At 41.7% G+C, this 23,240-nt stretch overlaps 1 protein-coding gene across 2 annotated transcripts in view; it reads left to right on the forward strand.

The window, feature by feature from the left end:
• The window catches only part of FTSJ1 (FtsJ RNA 2'-O-methyltransferase 1), a 1,029,035-nt gene that overhangs the window by 244,292 nt on the left and 761,503 nt on the right, over positions 1–23,240 (forward strand). For both annotated transcript variants that reach the window (XM_044080307.1, XM_044080308.1), the window contains exon 4: positions 17,188–17,290. In XM_044080307.1, the coding sequence (XP_043936242.1) occupies positions 17,188–17,290 (103 nt within the window). The remainder of the gene's footprint in view (positions 1–17,187; positions 17,291–23,240) is intronic.

Below are 23,240 nucleotides of genomic sequence, written 5' to 3' on the forward strand. Positions count from 1 at the left end.
CTAGTTGTGTTTATTGCTTGGGGGCTCTGCACCTGCAGGACTGTTGTGCTATTTGTCATGCCTTTAGTGCAAGGGTCCTGCAGGAGCGGAAAAACAAGCTTATCCTCTGTGGATTATTAAAACAGGATTCTCTGGCTAAAGCATCTCAGCCAGTGAAACCTTTGAAACTAGTCAAGCCGTCGGCTCCATGTTCAGAACCGACCTGTGAGCTTGACAAACCAAGTATGTCGGTGAATTGGAGCCGATTCGCTCGATGTCATAGTCACCCTTACTTCAAAGCAAGTCCAGTCTTTGCTCATCTTCCCACTCTTCTTGATCCTCTAGGTTACCGGATCAGGATGTGGAGAGAGTGGTCAGTAGGTTGCTGAAGTCACAGGCCCTTGCTAAAATGCTTTCGAACCCACCTCATCAGGCTTCGGCTCCATCCACTTCGGTTTAGATTCCTCCTCAGACTATGCTTAGTTCGGAGCCAGAGTCCATGGACGCTCCGATAGTGGTTCCTTTGGCACCGATGACATCCTCGTTGGCTCCGATTACCTCGATTCTTCCTCCCATCGAGGTATCTGGGCACCGAAGCTCTCTCGTCTCTGAGGGAGAAAGTGGCATGGGACCCTTGTCCGACCCCGCTCTCCCTCTCTCAGCGTCGGCTCAGTTGAGCTCAGCTCCCACATCAGCCTCAGAGCCGTCGCCCTCGGTGCAGGGTGGGATTCCTGGCACTTCGGAGCTGGAGCCCTCCTTGTGTCAAGACCTCTGCGCCTTCGAGGTCATGCAGAGAGTGCTGTCCCCACAGACGGCTCTACTATCGGCTCCGTCCCCCTCGGTGCCTGTGACAACCTCTGCTCCTCCCAAAGCGTAGGGAACCTATGCCTCAGGGCACCCCGTTGGGTGAACCCTCTTCTTCCGAAACACTCCCCAGAGCATTCTGAGCAGGCTTTCCGGAAGAAAAAGTGCAAGAGGAAGCACCAAGACTCCCCTGAGCCTGTCACCTCAGATACAGACCTGGATGAATTGGAGGGGTCCCCAAGGTCTGCCTCTGAAGATGTTTCCTTTTCGGACATCCTTGAGATTCTCAGGCAGAGTCATAGCTGGACTTCCCTAGCCCCCTCCGAGGATGAGTCTGTATACCTGGACACATTGGGTTCCCGACCTTCCACCTCCTGGGTGTCCCGCCTTTTGATCCACTCATGTCTGTAGTGTCTGTAAAGGCTTGGTCAGCTTCAGATTCCATGGAACCTTTCCTGAGGAGACCCAATAAATTCATCACAGCTCCTCAAGACAAACAATTCTTAACTAAAGGTGTCCCAGGTGATGCCATGGTGGTAGCAGCAGCCACAAAGAGAGAGTTAGCTGAAACCTCCTCATCTGTCCATCTGCCTAATAAAGACTCTTGTACGATGGACAGATATGGGAAGCGGATGTTTTCATCAGCGACCTTCTCCCTTAGGTCCCTGAACTATGTTTCCCATTTTACTAAGCTTCAGAGGGATCTCCTAAACGAGCTTGGAAACACCCCTACAAGATCCCACAGCTGAGGGAGCTTCAGCCAAGGTAGCTACCCAGCTGGCGACTCTTAATTCAGTAGTCAACTCCTCCATGAGGCTTATTTCATACGCAGCTGATGGAGCGAGTAGAGCTGCAGGAACAGGAGTGGCTGTTAGGAGACATTCTTGGCTGCGGCTGTGTCAGTTTGCGGAACCTTTCAGAGCGTCCTTCACCAATACCCCCTTTGATGGCTCCTCTCTCTTTGGGCCTCAGGTGAAAGACATGCTTACCAGGTGCCAGCAGGAAGGCAAGATGCTCTCTGATGTCAGAGTCCATTTTTCCACTCCTACCAGACCATACCCAAAGGGTCAGAAGGGTGGAAAGATGTGGTTTTGAAAATCAGAAGGACCCGTGCCTGATGCACGTGGTGATTTTTCCTCCAGGGGCAGAGGGAGGAATAATAACAATGGCAGACGCCGCCCTCGTGACAGAGGGGGTCCGCAAAATCAGGGTGACGGAGATGTATTCTCTTCCAAACCCTATCAACATCCTGAAGGGATGCCTGACTGCTCAACTCTGGAGGCAGTCAGGGAAAGGTTTTCATTGTATCCAATCGCCTGGCAAAATATTACAAAAGAAAAATTGGTACTAGCCATTGCATCCGGAGGTTACAAGATTCCCTTTCATCAACCCCCTTTTGTTTAAAAAAAAAAATCCATCCCAGATGTTCCACCCAATCTAAGGGATCAGGCAATCACAGAAGTTTCAAGACTGCTAGAAAAAAGAGCCATCCAGGAAGTCCCCGCAGACTAAGTAGGATCCGTAACTTACTCAAGATTCTTTTTAGTGGCCAAAAAGACAGGGGACTGGAGACCAATTCTGGATCTCAGCACGTTAAACAAATCTGTACAAAAAGAAAAGTTCCGGATGGTAACACTGCAGTCCATTCTCCCCTTTCTGGGTCAGGGCAATTGGATGTGGTCCATAGATCTTCAGGACGTGTACTATCATATAACAATGGACAGATGGTCCAGGAGATTTCTACGCTTCCAGCTAGGGGCCAGTCATTACCAATTTAGAGCTCTGCCCTTTGGTCTCACCACAGCCCCTAGGGTGTTCACCAAATGCATGGCAGTAGTCACGGCTCACCTGAGATGTCTAGGATTCCAGGTGTTTCCTTATCTGGATGACTGGCTCCTCACTGCTACCACCAGGCAACAACTTATAGAGGCACGAGATTATACCATCACATCCTGTGCTCAACTAGGCATCACAATAAACTTAAAAAAATCTGTCTTGTTGCCCTGTCAATCTATTATATACATAGGAACATAGCTAAACACAAGAAAAATGATTGTAAAATTGCCTCAGGAAATCGTTTCCATTATTCAAAACAAGGTTGTCACTTCTCCTGAGAAGCATAAGAATTCAAGTCAAATATGATGTTCTTCATGTTTCATTGTTGCAGTCATTACAATTGGGTTATCCTGCTGGCAGGCTGCCCTCAGTCAGCCTGAATTCCAAAGTCTAAGTCCGGTGTCGGTTGCTGTCGCCTCTTCCCTGATGTCAGTGCGCCAGGGGTATAAAAGATGCAGCCGACGCCATTTTCTTCAGTCTTTCTTGCCGCACGGTGCCCGAAGCAAAAGCAGTTTGCAAGTGCCAGTCGGCTGACTCCTGAGATTTTCGTGTTCGAATTTCAGATCCGAAGTCTTCAGTAAAGCTAAGTACCCCATTGGGGAAACTTTTTTTCTTGCTCCAGACCGATGTCAGAAAAAGTTAATAATTGTATTTCTTGTGGGAAGCAAATACTTCATAAGGACTTTCATTCTTACTGTATTCCTTGCCTAGTCCCTGACCACGACGTTGCTAGTTGTCGGTTTTGTGCTAGATTTAACCAACGCACTATTAAGCGTCGGTACGATTTTGCATTTCACTATTTTGGCAGAAGATTTAATTATATGATGTCGTCGGATAGCCATCCGACTACCGGAATTCACAAGAAATGCAAAGAAAAGGACAGGCATCTGAGGTCCAAAACCGATAACAAGGCTTCTTCTAAGCCAGTCACCGGTTCACCGGTTCTCAGTGAGACACCTTTGCAGCCCCTGATGACTGCTACTTTAGATTCGCAGGCCGCTACCGACACCCACGTGGAGTCGACCAGGCCGCTGGAAACTCAAGGTACTGGACCTTCGGAGACTATTCCCTCAGATGGGTCCAGAGCCGCTGAGCAGGCATCGGCTTCTGAGGGTGTTTTCAGACCTACTCAATTATATGTTAAAACGACTTCAGCTTCAAAGGCAAAGACTAAAGCACCTTTAAAGACAAAGAAACAAGTACAACAGCCTCATGGACAGGCCTCCATGCCCAAAAAACAGATGCTCAAAATGGCCGGAGACTTAATTACTTTGATCAGGGGTTCCCATCCCCCTCCTGATAAGAGGCCTAGGCAAGAGACGGAATATGAATCTTCAGATCATGTTTCCATTTCATCTGATTCCTCTTCTGATAAGGAATACTCTCTTCCTCCCTATGAGGATTCTGATGCTGAAGAATCTATCCCTTCAGCCTCTCCTCCTGAGGATTATTCTTTTGGGGAAACTTTACATACCATGAGGGAGCATTTCCACTGGGAGAGCCAAGATTATTCAGAATCTAAGAAAAGGCTCAGAGACTTCCTTTTACTACCTCAACACAGGCCCCTAGCTATTCCACCTGTGTTAGACACTGTAGATGATGTATTTTCAGAGTCCAGTCTGACCCCTGACTCCTTACCTCCAGCTCATGTTAAGCCGGACAGATACTACAGGGTTCCTGACTCTCATAAATTCCTTTTCAAAATCCCTGCTGCTGACCCAGAAACTATCTCTCAGGGTCCCAAAGGGGTCAAAGCTTCCACTGCATAAAACCCTACCCCCTCTGACAGGGATTCTAGGGCACTGGACAGATGGGGGAAAAAAGATTTACACTTCTGCTACCTTGGCTATAAGGGCGTTAAATTGTCAGTTTCATATGCTCAAATATCAGCAATATATTATGTCACTGCATAAACAGAAAATGTTGATAAATTCTGAATATGCAGAAAACAAAGAAATGCAGGATTTATTGCCTGCAGCTGAACAAGTTGGAAAGCATACTTTGCAATGTGGTTTTGATTCTTTGGAGGCCTCCTGCAGGGCCGGAGTTACGGGTTATGTAATTAGGAGGCATGCCTGGTTAAAGGAACAAAATCTGCCTGATTTATGTCAAAGTTAAATTATTAGATGCTCCATTACAGCATGATACCTTGTTTGGTGTTAAGGCAGAAGAGGTGTTAAAGAAAATGGAGGACAAAGCTAAATCTATGCAAACTGTCAAAGATTTTTTACAAGTACAGCCACCTAGGTTTAGTAGACACTGGCCTACAAAGAATTGGTCCTTTCCTGTGTCAGACAGACCTCAAAAGGGCAGATCCAGACGCCCTAGAGGCAGAGCCCAGGCACAAGGTTCATACAGGTCAAAGCAATGGGGTGCTTTTAACTCCAAAGTTAGAGAAGACAAATCACAACCATACAGGAAACAGTCCCAATGACTTCCCCCTGCCTGCACCAAGCACTTATCTCCTGGCCAGCACCCTTAGGGGGAAAATTAGCACTTTTATTTCTCAAAATTGGCACATTATAACCCAGGACAAGTGGGTTCTAAATATAGTGTCACAAGGCTATAAGTTCCATTTCCATACCCTGCCAAAGGCAAACGGCTGGCCAGATCTGTCAAAATGTCAATGGGCAGAGGCACAAAAACAAGTGTCATCCCTCATGGGCATGGGGGCCATTCAACAAGTACCTGAGCAAGAGCAGGGACAAGGATTTTACTCAAGACTGTTCTTGGTACCCAGAAAGGACAAGGCATGAGACCAATACTGGACCTATTTATTCCGAACACATTCCTAGATATACCAAAATTCAAAATGTTGACTTTGCAGCAGCTTCTGCCCATGCTGGGCAAGAACGCGTGGCTTGTGACTTTAGACCTAAAAGAGGCATACCTGCATGTCCCAGTCAGACAATCATGCAGAAGATACCTCAGATTCAAGGCTGGCTCAATGCATTACCAATTCTCTGCACTGCCCTTTGGCTTATCTACTGCACCCAGGGTCTTTACAAAGTGCCTGGGACCAGTAATTGCATTCTGCAGACAGAGAAATGCAAATGTATCCTTACTTGGACGACTGTCTAATTCAAGCAGAGAACAAGGACATTCTTCTACAGCATCTGGCGTTTGTGAAAAGACTTCTAACATGCCTAGGGTACACAGTCAACTAACAGAAATCAAAACTAGTACCCTCTCAAGAGATAATATTCCTGGGTGCAAGCTTAAATGCAACTGCCCAGATGGTTTATCTCATGTCAGACAAACAAAGGCAACTGACTACCTATTTCAAAATGTTGGCAGCAAAGGCCCAGTTATCTGCAAGAAAAATTCTGCAGGCTTTGTGCTTCATGGCATCCTGCATCCTACTAATTCCATATGCAAGACTGCATATGAGGAAACTTCAATGGTACCTAAAAAGTGTTTGGACTCAACATTGCCACAGCCTGGAAACAATGATTACTCTCATTGCCTGCCTGCAACAGGAGTTTCGATGGTGGGCGAAGGCTTGTCACCAGAACAAGGGACAGCCATTCACATTACCCCCAGTCAGGCAGACACTAACAACGGATGCATCAGATTATGCCTGGGGGGGCCACATGGCAGGAAGATGCATTCAGGGCACATGGTCCTCAAACCAAATGCATCTACATATCAATCAAAAAGAGATGCTAGCTGTTCAAAATGCCCTGACAGCCTTCAAGGACCTACTTCATCCGGGACAACTACTGATAAAGACAGACAACACCACGATCATGTGGTATATAAACAAGCAGGGGGGCACACATTCTTACCCCCTTTGCAGACTAGCCATTACTTTGTGGGACACAGCATTGACTTACCAAGTACATCTGCAGGCACAATTCCTGCCAGGAAAGGAAAATACTCTGGCAGATGATCTAAGCAGAAACCTCATGGATCCCCACGAGTGGCACCTGGATCCACAAGTTTTCAACATGATAACAAGGAAATGGGGATGCCCGGACATAGATCTATTTGCCTCCCCTCACAGCTACCAACTAAAAAGATTCTGCACAAGGACTCATCACAGACAAGCATGGAAAGTGGATGCCCTATCAGTATATGCCTTTTCTGCACTGCCTCTCGACCCCAAGGTACTCCTAAAGGTCAGACAGGAGAAGCCAAAGATGATACTGATTGCCCCAGACTGGCTCCGCCGGTACTGGTATCCAATCCTAAGGAACTTGTCTCAATTCCCAGCTTGGACCTTACCTCAAATACCCCATCTGCTGTCCCAGCAAAACAATCAGATCCTGCACAGCCAACTCAGGACTTTAAACCTGGCAGCATGGCGGATAATGTAATCATACAAAACACATCTCTCAGTAAAGCTGTGATGGAAGTCATTTTGAAAGCCAGAAGGCCTAGTACTAGAAAATCTTATGCTGGAAAATGGAAGAGATTCTGTGCTTGGAACCAGGCACAAGGAACTGATACAGCTGTACCAAATATCCCTCAGATTTTGCAGTACTTAACTGAGATGCTGGACAAAGGCATATCTTTTTCATCAATTAAAATTCATGCCTCTGCCATTTCGGCTCATTACAATACAGAGCCACCAATCTTTTCTCATCCTTTATTAAGGCAGTACCTCAGAGGAGTGAAAAATTTAAGGCCTCCAAGGAGATCACCAATACCTGCATGGGACCTCAACTATGTCTTGGAAAACCTTACCCTGCCTCCTTTTGAGCCAGCTGCTACTGCCGTTATAAAGTTTTTGTCTTGGAAAACAGCTCTGTTCCTAGCAATAACTTCTGCAAGATGAGTTTCAGAGCTACAGGCACTCATGGCTGTGGAACCTTTTATTATGTTTTATCCAGACAGGATTTACAAACCCAACATTTATGTCCAGTGTGGCTCTAAACCAAACTATTCATCTGCCAACCTTTTATCCAAATCCACAGAACAAGGGGGAGAGAATTCTGCATTCTTTGGACGTATACAGACAGCTTAGATTCTACTTGGACAGGACCAAAGTTTTCTGGAAGACAGAGCAATTACTAGTGGCATATGCTACAGGATCACAAGGAAAGGCTATCTCAAAGCAGACTTATTTCAAAGTGGATAGGCCACTACATTAGTTTCTGCTATTTTCACCATGGCAAGCCAGTGCCTAAGGGCATTAGGCCACATTCAGCCAGAGCTGCAGCCACTTCAGCAGCCTTTCTCAGGGGAGTACCAACCAAAGACATTTTAGAGGATGCTACTTGGAGTTCAGTGCACACCTTTACAAAGCGCTATCATCTGCCACTCTACTCTAAATCCAGGGCAGGCTTTGCCACTGCAGTTCTGCAGGGCCTCATAGCTGCTACGAATGCTGTTTAGCTCCAGCCTCCCAACCATAGCTTTGGGACTCTACCCAAATGTAATGACTGCAACAGTGAAACACGAAGAACATAGTACAGTTGTGTGCACTTACCATAAATGTAGATGTTCGAATGTATTCACTGTTGCAGTCCAGGTTACCCACCCGCCATCTCCCTTTTTTCTGCTGGAACTTATTTTTCCTTCTCTGATTTATACAACCTATGTGGTGTATTTGCTTGTAGATGAAGGTAAAGTTTATATTGGTGCATGTATTTATATATATATATATATATATATATATATATATATATATATATATATATATATATATATATATATATATATATATATATATATATATATAAATTTTGGCTACCCTTTTAGGGGGCACCTGACATCTGGGGCAAGAAAAACTGAAGAAAATGGCGTCGGCTGCTTCTTTTATACCCCTGACGACCTGACGTCAGGGAAGGGGCGACAGCAGCCGACGCAGGACCCAAGACTTTGGAATTCAGGCTGACTGAGGGCAGTCTGCCAGCAGGATTACCCAAATGTAATGACTGCAACAGTGAATACACTCTAACATCTACATTTATGGTAAGTGTACACAACTGTACTTTCCTCCTCCAGGTAAGACACCCAGGGATGCTCTAGTCCACGATTAGCCTCAGGGACTCCTTTATGCATTTCCCCCTTTCACCTAATTCCAAAAGTCATTCAGAAAGCAAAATCGTTGGGTTGCAAAATGATCCTCATTGCCCCCTATTGGCCGCGACAGATTTAGTTTCTGTTCCTTCACCCTCACCTTCTAGCCCAGCCTTAGATTCTGGACCCAGTACCGGACCTCTTGATTCATCAGTCAGGGGGGCTACACCAATCCCTCCAATCTCTCAAGCTCACAGCTTGGTTACTCCACTTCCAATCCTAGGCAGGCTCCCCAATATTTCCCCAGCAGTGCGTGATATTATTGTTTCCTCCCATAAGACAAATACAAGGAAAGTCTATGCTAGCAAATGGAAAAGATTCTGTTATTGGGCAGAATGCAGAAATTTAGATCCTTTTACAGCTCCTATACATGAGACTTTGGATTTCTTAGCAGAACTGTTTCATTCTGGTGCAGCAGCTACTACCATCAGAGTACAATTAGCTGCCATTTCAGATTTTCATGTCGGAGTTTCTAACTCCAGCATAATGTCTCACAACTCTGTAAGGCCTTCATGAGAGGTACATCTCTACTTAGACCCCCAGTAAAAGTGCCCCTTCCACCTTGGGATCTCAATTTGGTTGTGGCCTCCTTGATACTGCCACCCTTTGAACCAGCAGCATCATGTTCCTTGAAATTTCTCTCTTGGAAAACTCTTTTCTTAGTTGCTGTTACTTCTGCCGGACGTGTTTCAGAACTTCATGCACTATGTGTTCGCCCTCCATACCTAGTTTTTCACAAAGACAGAGTTCCTCTGAGAACCAACCCATCTTTGCTACCTAAAGTTTGTTCAGAACACAATTTGAATCAATCCATTGACCTTCCTGTCTTTTTCCCTAATCATTCCAACAAGGCAGAATACAGATTACACCAATTGGATGTGCATAGACAACTGCGTTTCTGTCTCCATAGAACTAAAGAGAAGAGAAAGTCAGATCAGTTGTTCCTTTCATTTGCTAACAACAAACCAGGCCTTCCAGTTTCTAAAGTAACATTGTCAAAATGGTTATCAGACACCGTAGGCCATACCTACCATTTGTGAAAAAAAGCTCTTCCAACAATACCCAAAGGGCATTCAACCAGGTCAGTAGCTACTTTGGTAGTGTTTCAATCTAGATTGCCCATAGATTTAATTTGTACAGCAGCTACTTGGGCAGATCCTCATACATTCATTTCTCATTACAATGTAGATGTGTTCTCACGGGGCAGGGCTTCCTTTGGTTCCACGGTTCTGAAAAGTGTTCCAATGAGCCACCCAGGATTGAGGTGCTAGGGACGTGGTTTCTTCCAGCAAGAACAAAGGTGAGATTGGACAATTTGACATAAAGAAGTTATGCACCTACCATAACGTTCCATGTACCTACCATAACATTCCATGTTAGTTGTCCTTCATCTCACCTTCCTTCTTGTGTCCCTCCCTCCATCCCCCTTCCTCGAGGATTGAGAGGAGTTTCTCAATGGTTTCACTGACTAATTTGTTTTGTTATTAGTTGCTTCCCAACCAAACCATGACAATTAACTGTACATCCAGGTCTATTAATGGATTAATTTCTATAATTATGTCTAGTGTGAGGTATCTCAAATGAGATCTGGGTAGCTGATGCTGGGCATTCTGGGATAAGGGGTAGCCTCGAGCCAATAAAGAGCTGTCGAGCTAAGTAAGTGGCTGAGTCGGAGCCGAGGATCGGCTCCGAACCCATCCAGCAAGAAGGAAGGCGAGATGAAGGACAACTAAAAATGGAACGCAGCTATCTGGGTAATGTGTGTATATTATGTGTATACATATATAGATACCAGCGATCTTCAAATGCCATTTTCGTAGACACTTCGAATATCAAACACAGTGCTCTGAATCGCATGCCATTTAAACTTTGATGAAGGATATAAGATGGATAAGGAGAAAGATCCATGTTTGTTTCTTTCTTTCTTTCTTGTCATGTGATGAATAGTGGTTCAGTATTTTTGGTCAATTGTTCATAGGTTTATCAAAACCTGTTTAATTATAGATAGTGCAACTGTTTTAAATGTGTGTGTCTGTATTTATGTATGAAATGTGTATTTGTGTGTGTAATATATTGTATATATGCGTGTTTGTTTAAATATTATATATTTTATATTTTGTCTGTATACATATATCTGAATATAAAAGCTATACATATGTGTTCATGTGTGTGTATATATCTTTATATATATATGTTTATGCATACATATGTACATGTATACTTATATGTATACATATACACACATCACATATGCATGCACACATTTATTATATATACGTGTGTGTGTGGTGATTGTGTGGTGATTGTGTGAATACTCGTATGAATCGTGTTCTACATAGACCTTAACCACACCATTCTTTGTGCTGTCATGTTCTAGAATGTCAGAGGTCTTTGCTTTGCCCATATGAATGGTCTCTTATTCTTCAGCCTCATCTTTTTAATGTCCTTATAACTAAGTAGGTAGTATAGTGATGACATGACTGTAAAATTATCTAAAGCAAAGGAAAATTATATTTAAACAATTTAAATTGACAGCATTGAATAATAAGTTAGAAACCGACTCCAATTAATAAAACAAACTAGAGGTGTGACAAAAGATAAAACTATGGATATATTGAAGAAGAAACAGAAATTCTAAGTTGCAGAAGATGAACTGTGAAATGCTACTGAAAGATAAGTAGCTAAGGAATTGAATTAAGAAGTCAAAGTTGGAAAATCACCCTAAGCAGATCTGTGTTTTATCCAGTGATGAAATGACCAGTACCAAGTTTTAACTTGATAAGGTAACATCTATACTCCATCTTGTTTTTGAATTGTAGTAACCACCACTGTCAGTGAAGTTGACAAGGGTGTAACAAAAGATATGAAACAGAAGCAGGGTCCTCCACTTCCTCACCTTCTGTCCTTTAGATGGTTACACCAGGTTAAGTGCAGTGACTCTTATCCCTGTTACACTCTGTTGTAGTTCATCTACTGCTACAACATCAGACATTTAGTCATTTCCTTTTACTACTTTGGCTGTTCTAACCAATACTGAGCCCTTCTGTTATATCTGCTAGTTAAACATTGCATGTGATTCTTCCTTATTTCCTGCATCCAAATCCTTACCATTCCTTTGGTATAGATTTTAGAGACTTGCTCCCTTCTAAATTCTTTGTCTGTCTCGCTTCCCCACTCAGGGGTTGGATTTGTAATCTTTCAGGAAAAGTCCATCCCTTCTCAATGCATATTCAAAGACAAAATTCATATTGATGTGTTGTCTTTTCTAGTAATTTTCCCTATATCTCACTTTTCCCCTTCCAGAATAGGAAGACATCCCTGTACATCCACCACATACGTATTTGAGCAGCAGTTTTCTCACCACATCTCCTGCACTGTTTGGATAGATACCCCACTTCCTAGTGAATCTTTGCAGTTGTTGTTTACCAACTGTGTACCATTGTTCTATATTGGTCTGCCATGGGGCCAACTTCCATTTAACATTATCATATGTAATATTCTTGCCAGAACCATTATTCTCATGTACCACATCATTTTTTCTCCACTGTTTCATCACATTACCAAAAGCCTGCTTACCTACTGCTTCCCCTGCCACTTATAAATAATTTTATATTTTGCCTTTGTTACTTGGCTCCATCTCTGCTTAAAGCTGCCTCATTAATTCTCCATTTTTCCTCTGCATCCTTGGATTTACCCTTGTACTTGAGCTAACTTTTCTGGATATTCTGGTTATTAACTCTCTAAGTATCTCCTTGTACAGTAACTGATCTCCTTTCTGTAAATGCACCACCAAAAAGGATCCATTTTATTCACTTTTCATCTCTTAGATTCCTTAACTTTCTAGTGCTGTTTTCCTCCCAGATTAGCATCCCTCCCTCTAATTTCATAGGGCAGCTCTGCCAGTGATCCCTGATACTTCTGTCCCATTCATCTGTGAACTTTAATTGATGTCCTAGCAACTTATGAATCACCGTGTCTGTTCCATCCTCTGTACTTCTCATTAGTTTACCACTTTTTGTCTTGCAGCGTTTTTATCAGGCAACCAGTTTCATATTTTCATTTTCTATGCCTCTCAACCTTTGCAAAGTGTTTACAGTGGTCTCGTATCACCTGGAAGTCTAGTATAACCCAACCTTCCATTTTCATGTGGGCCCTAAGTCTGCCCTTTCCAGTCCTTCCTCTTTTACTTTTCCACACAAATCTGTCACAAGCCAATTGAATATCTCCAGTCTTGCTTAAAAAATTGATTTGTATATGCCTCCCAGGTAATGTACATGTGGGGGGGCTTATCATTGTGTGAACTCTCTCTGTTCAGCCCCAAGTGAGGCAAGTCCAACTGACCATGCGTCTTTCAACATTTTCCCTCTCCCTGACTTCATATCCTCTCAGTTCTTGTCTGTGATTTTAGCTACTGTTTTTACTTTTTAACCTTTAAGCTACAAATACTCCCCCATCCTGTCTTTTCAGGTTGTGTATTTTTCTGTTATTAGATCACATTCTAATCACATCTGACTTCTCAGGGTGGTAATCAAGTCCTGACTCATTTCAATAGCTATTGAACATCTCCAATATCCCAGGAATCTGCATAGCAAATCCACAAGTAAAATCATGCAGTCATCTGCAAATAAATCACAATCTGTTTCTTGATGTTGTTCTGATACTACCAGCTGTCCCCAACTCTTTGCATCAGACATTCATTGGTCATTAGGAATAGCCCTGAAGATAGAGGACAGCCTTTGTGTTCCTCTCCTATTGCTATTTTATTGTATAAAGCTACCATTTACAGTGGATATAAAGTGTACACACCCATGTTAAAATGCCAGGTTTCTGTGATATAACAAATGAAACCACAATAAATCATTTCAAAACTTTTCCCAACTTTAATGTGACCTATAACCTGTACAATTCAATTGAAAAACAAACAAATCTGTTAGGGGAAAAAAATATAAAAAAAAACGTACAATACGCTGGTTGCATACGTGTGCACACCCTTAAACTAATACTTTGTTGAAGCACCTTTTGATTTAATTACAGCATTCAGTCTTCTTGGGTACGAGTATATCAGCATGGCACATCTTGACTTGGCAATATTTGCCCACTCTTCCTTGCAAAAGCGCTCCAAATCTGTCAGATTGTGAGGGCATCCCTTGTGCACTGCCCTCTTCAGGTCACAGCACAGATTTTCTGTTGGATTTAGGTCTGGGCTCTGGCTGGGCCACTCCAAAACTTTAATTTTCTTCTGGTTAAGCCATTCTTTTGTTGATTTGGATGTGTGCTTGGGGTTATTGTCGTGTTGAAAGGCGAAATTCCTCTTCCTCTTCAACTTTCTAGCAGACGCCTTAAGGATTTGGGCCAAAAGTAACTGGTATTTGGAACTGTTCAGAATTCCTTCCACCTTGACTAAAGCCGTTTTTCCAGCTGAAGAAAAGCAACCCCAAAGCATGATACTGCCATCACCATGCTTCACTGTAGAGATGGTGTTCTTTTGTTGATGCGAAGTGTTGTTTTTGCACCAAACGTACCTTTTGGAATTGTGACCAAAAAGTTCAACCTTGGTGTCATCAGACCATAACACATTTTCCCACATGTCTTTTGGAGACTTAATGTATTGTTTTGCAAATTGTAGCCGGGCCTGGATGTTTTTCTGTGTAAGAAAAGGCTTCCGTCTTGCAAACCTACTCAATAGTCCAGACATATGGAGAATACGGGAGATTGTTGTCACATGTAGTACACAATCAGTACTTGTCAGAAATTTCTGCATTTCCTTCAGTGTTGCTTTAGGTCTCTTGTCAGCCTCCCTGACCAGCTTTCATCTTGTCTTTTCATCAATTTTGGAGGGATGTCCAGTTCTTTGCAACATCACTGTTGTCATATATTTTCTTCACATTATGATGACTGTCTTCACTCTGTTCCATGGTATATCATATGCTGTGGAAATATTTTTGTACTCTTCACCTGACTGATGCCTTTCAACAATGAGATCCCTTTGATGCTTTGTAAGCTCTCTGCGAACCATGGCTTTTGCTGTAGCAGGCAGCTGAGTAAATTATTTATTTATTTATAGTTTGTTTGCCAGGATAGTCCATTGGGCTATGAGGAGCCCGTTTTCAGTGGAGTCCTGGGGAGAAAAGCTCCAGAAAATTACAAATTACAGATTTAACATACCAGTAAGTTATTAGAGAAATGTAATGTGCACAAATGAAGCAAAATTAAACAAATAGAAAAACACATATTAGTACAATGCAATATTTTAACAGTTTAACATATTAGCACAATGCAATAACAGAAGCAGTCAAAATATTTTTAACAGTTATGCTAATTCATGCAGTTAATTTATAGGCTACTGAATTGTACCATTCTAGGAGTTATGCTAATTCCTAGAGTTTATTAGGGGTACAAAACAATGGGAGGCTATTGAGAATTATACCTTATAGAGAATAGCTATAGTGTAGGGAGATTATGTGGAGTGGGAGCAAGAGCATTCCCATAGTGAAGTTAGGTGTGTGTGAAAATCCTACTTGGACAGCTGAACTTTATTTGGGGTTAATCAGAGTCTGTCTATTTGATGGCAGGTGTGTACCCAAAAAGACTGAATGCTGTAATTAAATCAAAAGGTGCTTCAACAAAGTATCAGTTTAAGGGTGTGCACACACACACACACACACACACACACACACACACACACACACACACACACACACACACACCAAAGTGTTAGTTTAAGGGAAGCCTAGATGTGCCATGCTGATAGACTCCTACCCAAGAAAACTGAATGCTGTAATTAAATCAAAAGATGCTTCAACAAAGTATTAGTTTAAGGGTGTGCACACTTGTGCAACCAGTATATCGTATGTTTTTTCCCCCCTAACAGATTTGTTTGTTTTTTAATTGAATTGTACAGGTTATAGGTCACATTAAAGGTGGGAAAAGTTTTGAAATTATTTATTGTGGTCTCATTTTTAATATCACAAAAACCTGGCATTTTAACAGGGCCGTATACACGTTTTACATCCACTGTACGTGTAGTTGTAGCTTTGTAGGGTGCTTTCACTTCCTTAAGCCACTCACTATCTTAAGTGATCGTTGTCAAAGTTTCTATTATGAATTCCCGTGAGAAGAGGTCTTTCAAATGTTCATTATCACAGCCCTTGCTTTGCCTTGGCTTCTGTCATCATCCCACTTTTCAAAATCTAAGTGCACCAATTATCCATGGATGGCTCTACCTTTTGTAAAGCCTGCTTGCTGTCCCCCTTTTGATCTCAGGAGTACCTTTTCCAATCTTGCTGTCAAAATCTCAGCAAAAACTTTTATCAACACTACATAGCCACAGAGGTATAGAGCGACAAGTTTAACATTCGTCTCTTCCTTTCAATTTCTGTTTGTACAATACTGTTGCTGTGGCCTTTTCTGTAGATTTAGTTAACCTCCCTTTCCCTGTAATATCTGTCCACCCTGCCTTGATACTGTATGAACCCGCGTAATTGACTTGCAAAAATTTGCCCTGAAAAATAAGTAAGTCCAAAAACTGTTTTTGGTCTCTTATGCTTCCTTGTTTAACATACTGATGCAAGTGTCTCATTAACCCTAAGTTCTTTCTGTTGCCTACTGCTTTTGAAAGTGAAGTTTGCGTAGTCTGGATATAGCAGTAGTTATCTGTTGCATTTTGACATTAGGCAGACAAGAGTGATATTACCAGAACTCAACATAAAATGACTTTTTATATTCGGTAGCTAGGTAAATTAGATGGGACAAACCTTGTATTCTGTCCATGAATTTAACAGTCAGTCAGTGCATTCTTCAGTGAAAGAAGTTCTGCATGACAGTAAAGGTTTGATTTCTGCTTGCAGTGCCAGTAAAGTGGGTTTGGAAAAATTCAGTAGAATCGTTGAAAAAAAGGCCAGGCAAGAAAGGACAGAATATTCAGTGGCTACTTTGCACTACACTAAAAAAATAGCAGGAATCCGTGTCCTTTTGTGGAATCTTGAGGCTCAGCAGCAGTGCTCCATTTGTATAGTGTTGCACATTGTGTTTCTTTGGCAGACGTATATAGCACAGTATATGAATAGGCATCGACAAAGGAGTGGTGTCATTTAGTGACTCTGCTGTAGTGGTTTTTAGTGCATCATGAGACGAGAAGTTTTGCTGTGTTCATTGTTCATCTTTTGTTGAATAACTAGATAAGAATCCCATCTTATTGGCAAGATCAGGATGGACCTCTGTGGAGATGCAATCTATCATTTGGAGACTGTTGTAAGACATATGAGGATAGCTTGAGAGAATTAAGTCATGTGTATGGACAAAAAATATTCAGTGTAATTGTCTGAAAATCTCAGATTTCAAGTCTGTAGAGCTGTATGGTTGATTGACTGAGTGACTTTGATTGTTTATGCATCAGTGTTTCCTTTTGTTAGTAAGCTAGCTAATAGGTAGAAAGGCACTAAAGTTAGTACTACAAAATACTTGACCTTTCCTGACTTTTTTATGGTAATTCAGTACTGCGATGGACTCTAATTTTTTTTCCCTCTTTTTCTGTCTTGTCAGAGGGATTGATGGGAAGAGTTCAGATGTTAAGATCGTGGCGGTGGACCTGCAGGCTATGGCACCTCTGCCGGGAGTAATTCAGATCCAGGGAGACATCACAAAGGTAGGAAACTTTATTACTGTCTTTTTTGAATGTGAAGTAGGGTTATATTATTTTTACTCTCTTTTTTGACTGATGGAGGATTCTATAATGAAACTAAGTGAAGTGTTCAGTGAATAGGTCTTGACAGGTTGTGTGTGTATGGCAAAGATCAAATGAACTGCCTTGTCGCATCAGAATAAGAAAATGAATTGGTGGACTAAAGTTACAGTAGTGCTTTAGACCCACAGTGCTAGAGCTCCAGCTGTAGGAACAAATCTGAGCCACTTTCTCTTTTTGAACATGGGTGTTGGTGGTAATTAGAAAAAGTTACAGGGGTCCTGGCATTTTACAATTCTGATCTATCCCCTTATATTCTTTTAGATGAAGGCTTATAAACTTGGAAGGAAAAGGAAAATTTTCGCACTTTGTGGCATGTTGCCTCCAGCACTGTCAGACTTTCTGTTGCCTGAGCCTCACTTTGATTTCTTTCGGTGGGGCATATTAGTGGGTTATCACTATATGTATTTGAAAAGGAAAGTTACAGATTTGGTTGGGAGGGCAAGAGTGAAATTTGGCTGATATGTTTGAGAAAGAGCAAGCATTACAATTAATGTACAGTCTCCTTAATTGCTCCACTACCTAGGACCTCACCTAATTAGTGGATCAGTTCTTTGGGTGTGAGAGGACAGGCACCAGGAACAAGACATTCTTGGTCCAGGAAAAAGCTGTATGGCCCATTCGTTCCTACCAGGAATCCTAGGAGCTTCTGTTCCCCAGTGGATCCAAATGTTGGGGAGCTGGCCAGCTTATTTGTCCTGAGGAATGACCTACTGTCTCTCCATGGAACACCCCCCTCATTAGTTCTTCTGAGCTCCCTGTTTGTCCTGAGCGAAAGTGTACTTCTACATGCCGAGTCACCCTCTGCTTCTAGTGTGACTGCACTTTGCCAGTGCTGGATTGGCAGCCACAGACTCCAGTGGGTGTAATACCTAGTGCTCTTGCAAAACTTCACCATTATAGTGAGACAGAGCCTCCTCCCTTCCCCTTAGGGTGGACTTTGCTGCAGCTTTGATTTATGGGCAGTCTCTGTCACTGTACTTTATGAGAAGACAAAAATGAATGGATTTCTGCTTTGGGCTGTGTGTACTTTTACAACTGTGCTTAGAAATACAAACACCTCAATTTATGAATGAGCCAGTTGATTTTAAAGAGTTTTAGGCTAAAAATTGCCCCTTATCTCATAACATGGGTATATAGGGCATTTTGCTTATGTCTTTTCTAATGTAATTTTCTGGAAGGTTATGCCTGTATTACTGACTGTTTCTTTTCTGTGTTCCTGTTTCTAAATAGTTGGTTACATATTGGTTTGACATATATTTCTGTGATAATTTCATGAAACTGTTGGCACAGTTAGCTATGGGTCACATTCACGTTGTTCAACTTTTACAAGTTCGAACGTCATATGGTCGAAACCATCTGTTCAAACTTGTAAAACTTCGAACGTTTCAACGGAGATCTCCGTAAGGGAAACTTTCCCTTTCCTGCAATGTAGTGCGATCTCGGAGTTGGTATATTTAAGTAGGGGGGGTGTGGGGGGGTGCAAGAGGGTTTGCCCCCCTACTTGCAACTTTCAGATAAGTTTTTTATGTTTTCGAACTTTTAAAGTTCGAAGATATGGTGTCGACCATATGGTGTTCAAACTTTTAACAGTCTGATAATGTGATATAGACCCATTAGCTACACACTGTTATTAGTTGTGTTCTTAGATTCCAAAGCCTAAGTAGCAGCTGCATTATGAATTTTACTGAAAAAAAAAATCAGTGTAATTTTTATGAGGTGACATTTAGAAAGAATGAAAATCTAAGTTTTTACAGAAATGTGTAGTCTTTTAAAGTCTGAAATCACAACAACAGTGTATATGCATTTCTGTTGATAGCTGTTATATTTAATTTGGAGAGAACCGTTCAGCAACACTTATCTTGAAAGTGAATGTAATAGTTTTGGTTTCTAATGGCCATTGTAGCCTTGTCTACCTGTATCTTTATCTTTTTCAGATTTTCTTAGAAAATTTTAGGACAAAACACATTGACAGAGACAGCAGGTAGATGCCAGACTGAAAATGTCAAATCTTTTTTCCCTTACAACATTTAAAAAGACAGAAGGTAGCACTTGTCTTCTAGTTCTAGTCTTAATAGTATAAACATGTGCAAATATATTCTGATATTTATTAAATTTATCAACCAGAATGTATGAGTAAATTTTACTAACTGGTAAAAAAGCTGAAATGCTTAATGGCTTTGTTGGCCACTGATGGTAACTTCTCCTCCAGGATTAAATCCCTGAAGCCTTTTGGAATTTTCTAACAAATTCTCAGAAACATATGTCATGGCATTGCATGACTGAGTAGATGTAGTTGGTGATTTTTAGAAATAAAAAGACCGGCTGTTGTGATGTAGTGGGATAAATCCTTGGCTATGGACTAGGTGATTCAAGTTTGATTTGCAGCTTGGACTGTTAATGGAGCCAGTAGGGAAGGCTGGGCAGAATAAGAGACAGACTATCATAGTCCCTTTGTAGAAGGATGGTACTATGTAGTTGTTCTAGGGGCAAACGTTTGGCCCACCAAGCTGCAGCTTGCTGGTAGACCTCATTAGTAAGGGTATTGGCTGCAGTCACAGGGGAAGGGTGTTATGGGTCCTTGCAAGTAATGCCTTTAACTTGCCCACATACCCAGGAGTTTGGCCAATCAAATGTGCTGATAGCCTGGATGCTGGTAAGGTAACAGCACTAATGGTTGTTTCAAGGCAGTCCCTGTGGATGGCACTTGCTTCTGTGATTCTAGAAACTCCCCACCATGGTGGAATGGATGGGCTTAAATCCATTTCACAGAGTCTTGATGTTCAGCAGGCATGGGGACAAAATTAACATAGAAAAACATAATTTTGGGCAGAACTATATTTAGACAGTCTCGTGAATTCAACCTATGGCTTCTATCCATTGCTTCCAGGCCAACTGCTTATTCATATTAGTCAGCATTGGGTGGTGACATGTCTAACTCCAATGACAGAAAAGGTCACTTCACTATTTTTGAACTATAATAACTTTTTAGTTCTGTAATGCTGTCTCTGTTCACATGTGTTTGGGGTGTTATCTATTGCATCTTGTCCCCTGAATAGAAATTACTTGCCCACCTCTAATGGAAATTTTGGATAATGCAGCTTAGCACAGTATCACAGTGAAATGCCTGTAAAATTCTACATTTTGTTAATTTTGTATAAGGGGGGCTATACCTCAATCCACCGTTGACATTTATCTTATTGTTTAACAGATTTTATTTAAACATAACTTTGTAAATTTGAATGGTCATTGCATCCACTTTGAACAGAAGTCCGACATATTTGAAGGGAAGTTGAGTATATTGCAACACAGCAGACTGTCACTGTATAATGCCTCTAAAAAGTTCCTGGAGAGAAATGCGACCTCCGATTTTGAAGTGCTGAATGTTCTTTATATGGCCCACTGTTGCAGTTGTACTGAAATCTGTCCTGACTTTTAGAGCTTGGCACCCTTCCAAGCCAGACACTGGCCTCTGTGAAATGGCAGCATTTTTCTAGTATTACTTTGATGTCAACCATCTTTTTTTTGCCACAGTATGCAAGTTGACTCACTTGTTTAACATAGTTAATCCTGTATTTTTAGCCTGCTCTGCTAGAGGTAAGTACAGCACTGGGGAAGCTCTTAATTTTGATTGTATTGTAGGGTTTGGATGACAATTATGTTTTGGGTATGCCTGCTAACAAAGCAAAACAAACAAAAAAACAAATAAATGTGCATGTAATACACAGATTTCTCATGAGGATTATCACAGCAAGTGTAGTTCTCTCTTGGACCCAGTCAGATAAGCCCGATTATAATATCTGAAGGGACTGTACCTGGAATACTTTTAAAAAGGAGCATACCCTTCACTTCAGGACTATATTGAAATACAGAGGCTTGATGTCTTGATCCATTCTGATGGAGTATAATCTGGTTTGTCTCTGGTCACAGGCACCCCCCTCCCCCAAAAGAAAAAAAGGAGAAACCTCTCAAAGGGAAGAAGGAGGAAAAGGACACTGGGGACCCAGATCCTGATGTCCTGATTTGATTTGTGTGTGTGGTCTAGTGAGGTTCCATTCCAGTCCCCAGCTCTCTTGCCTCTTTGGAGGCCACTATGCCTTTGGACCAATACACATCCGCCAGAACCAAAGGCTTTTATGAGTAAATCGAGCCAGACCCCCTTCTGCAGGTGCCTGAATCTAACTCATGGCTTGTTGTGTGCAAAGTGAAAAACCGTATCCCTTCTTTGCTATTTAGGGAAGATGTTCATGACAGGAAAGTGAAAGTTTAGGTCACGAATCTGTGGATCTTGGCCTGCAATGCTGCATCCCCAGCAGTACATCCAAAGAATATACACCTAGCCAAGCTTCCTTACATATACCTGGACCTCAGTTAACAGGCTGTCATACTTCCCCTTCTGAGGCTTTCATTGAGAATTGGCTCTCCCTGCAGCCTTCATTAGACCAACCTTCAATGTCCAAATCCTTCCTTTAAATATGGAAAAGGGACTCGCTCCTCAGATGGTGAAAGGAAGCATTTGGCTTATGCCTCCCAGGTGTCTTTTGCTTCAGGGTATAGACAAATGTGCAAACATTGAAGACACAATGTCTCTTGCATCTCCCACAGAAAAAATCTTATTGAATGATACCCTTTAGATTCAGTTGTAAAAGGCATATAATTTTAATTGATTATTTTAATTACTCTGATTCCAGTGTTGCACTTTCAGCTGCTCATGCCAATGCTTATTTCAACAGAAATTGAAATGGGAATAAAGGCCCTTGAAAAGTAGGAACATCTAGCCAAAATCTTGACATCTAATTAGCATAAATATGAATACCAAATAGCACATAATTTTTCTGCTTTCACTAGGAATGTGGAATACTACTCAAAAACAAGCATTTAAAAACAGACTGGCAAAAATGATTAAAAATGTAAACACATTATCGGAGAGAGTGTAAAATCTGTAGACCTTAATGAACAGTATTATAAAACTCTACCACACAAGGTCGTTTATTTTTGCTTCAGAAAAGAAGTAGATGGAAAATGTATAATCTGATATTGTTAATCCTCGTTCATTCCTTACATATGGGTATCGGTTCCGACCTCGGAACAGAGCTGGTCATTTTCCAAGCTCGCGTCAGCTTCAGATTCTTGAGTTAAACTCCTACCCACAACCCCCCTCTCCCTGATACCTCAGATTTTGTTTGCCGCATTGCCATCCGGTCGTGTCAAGCTACTTCTCTTGAGCTAAGTGCAGTCAATTGTTGTTTAATTGCTTTACAAATTACTTTTCTGTCAGAAAAGTTGATATTTTATTGTCTCTTACCCTATCGCATCTAACGTTCATAATTTCTTCAGGTTTTTCTATTTTTTACTCACTACTTTTACTGTGAGGTATTTTCTCTTTACCATCGTTGGTAATCTTTTTCCCTTTTCTCTCTCATACCTTCGGGTACTGTCTTGTACCATTGTTGGTACTTTTCTATTAATTAATATGGCAGATAAAAAAGGTAGTCCAGGTTTTAAGCGGTGTTCTGATTGTGGACACAAACTGCCTACTTCTGATGCACACACTTTGTGTGTTTATTGTTTGGGAGCTTCCCATTTATCTGTTGAACCACCCTGTACTATTTGTGAGAACTTTTCTAACAGAACTTTGTTAGAAAGAAAAAACAAGCTGATATTGAAGGGACTTCTAAAATCAATCTTTTCAGAGGCTATTTTTGGGTCGGAGGTCTCAACCCCTCCTAAAGCCCATAAGAAAATGGATGTTTCTCCTAAGGCTAAATCCTTGCCTTTGTCCCCGGCTGGGGACTCTCACCAACCAAAACCTAAAAAGACTAAAATTTCGGCTCCGGAGCTCTCTGTCAGCCCC

This window comes from Protopterus annectens, chromosome 8.part0 (assembly GCF_019279795.1).
Source record: "Protopterus annectens isolate FY-2018-M chromosome 8.part0, PAN1.0, whole genome shotgun sequence".
Classification (NCBI taxonomy): Eukaryota; Metazoa; Chordata; order Ceratodontiformes; family Protopteridae; genus Protopterus; species Protopterus annectens.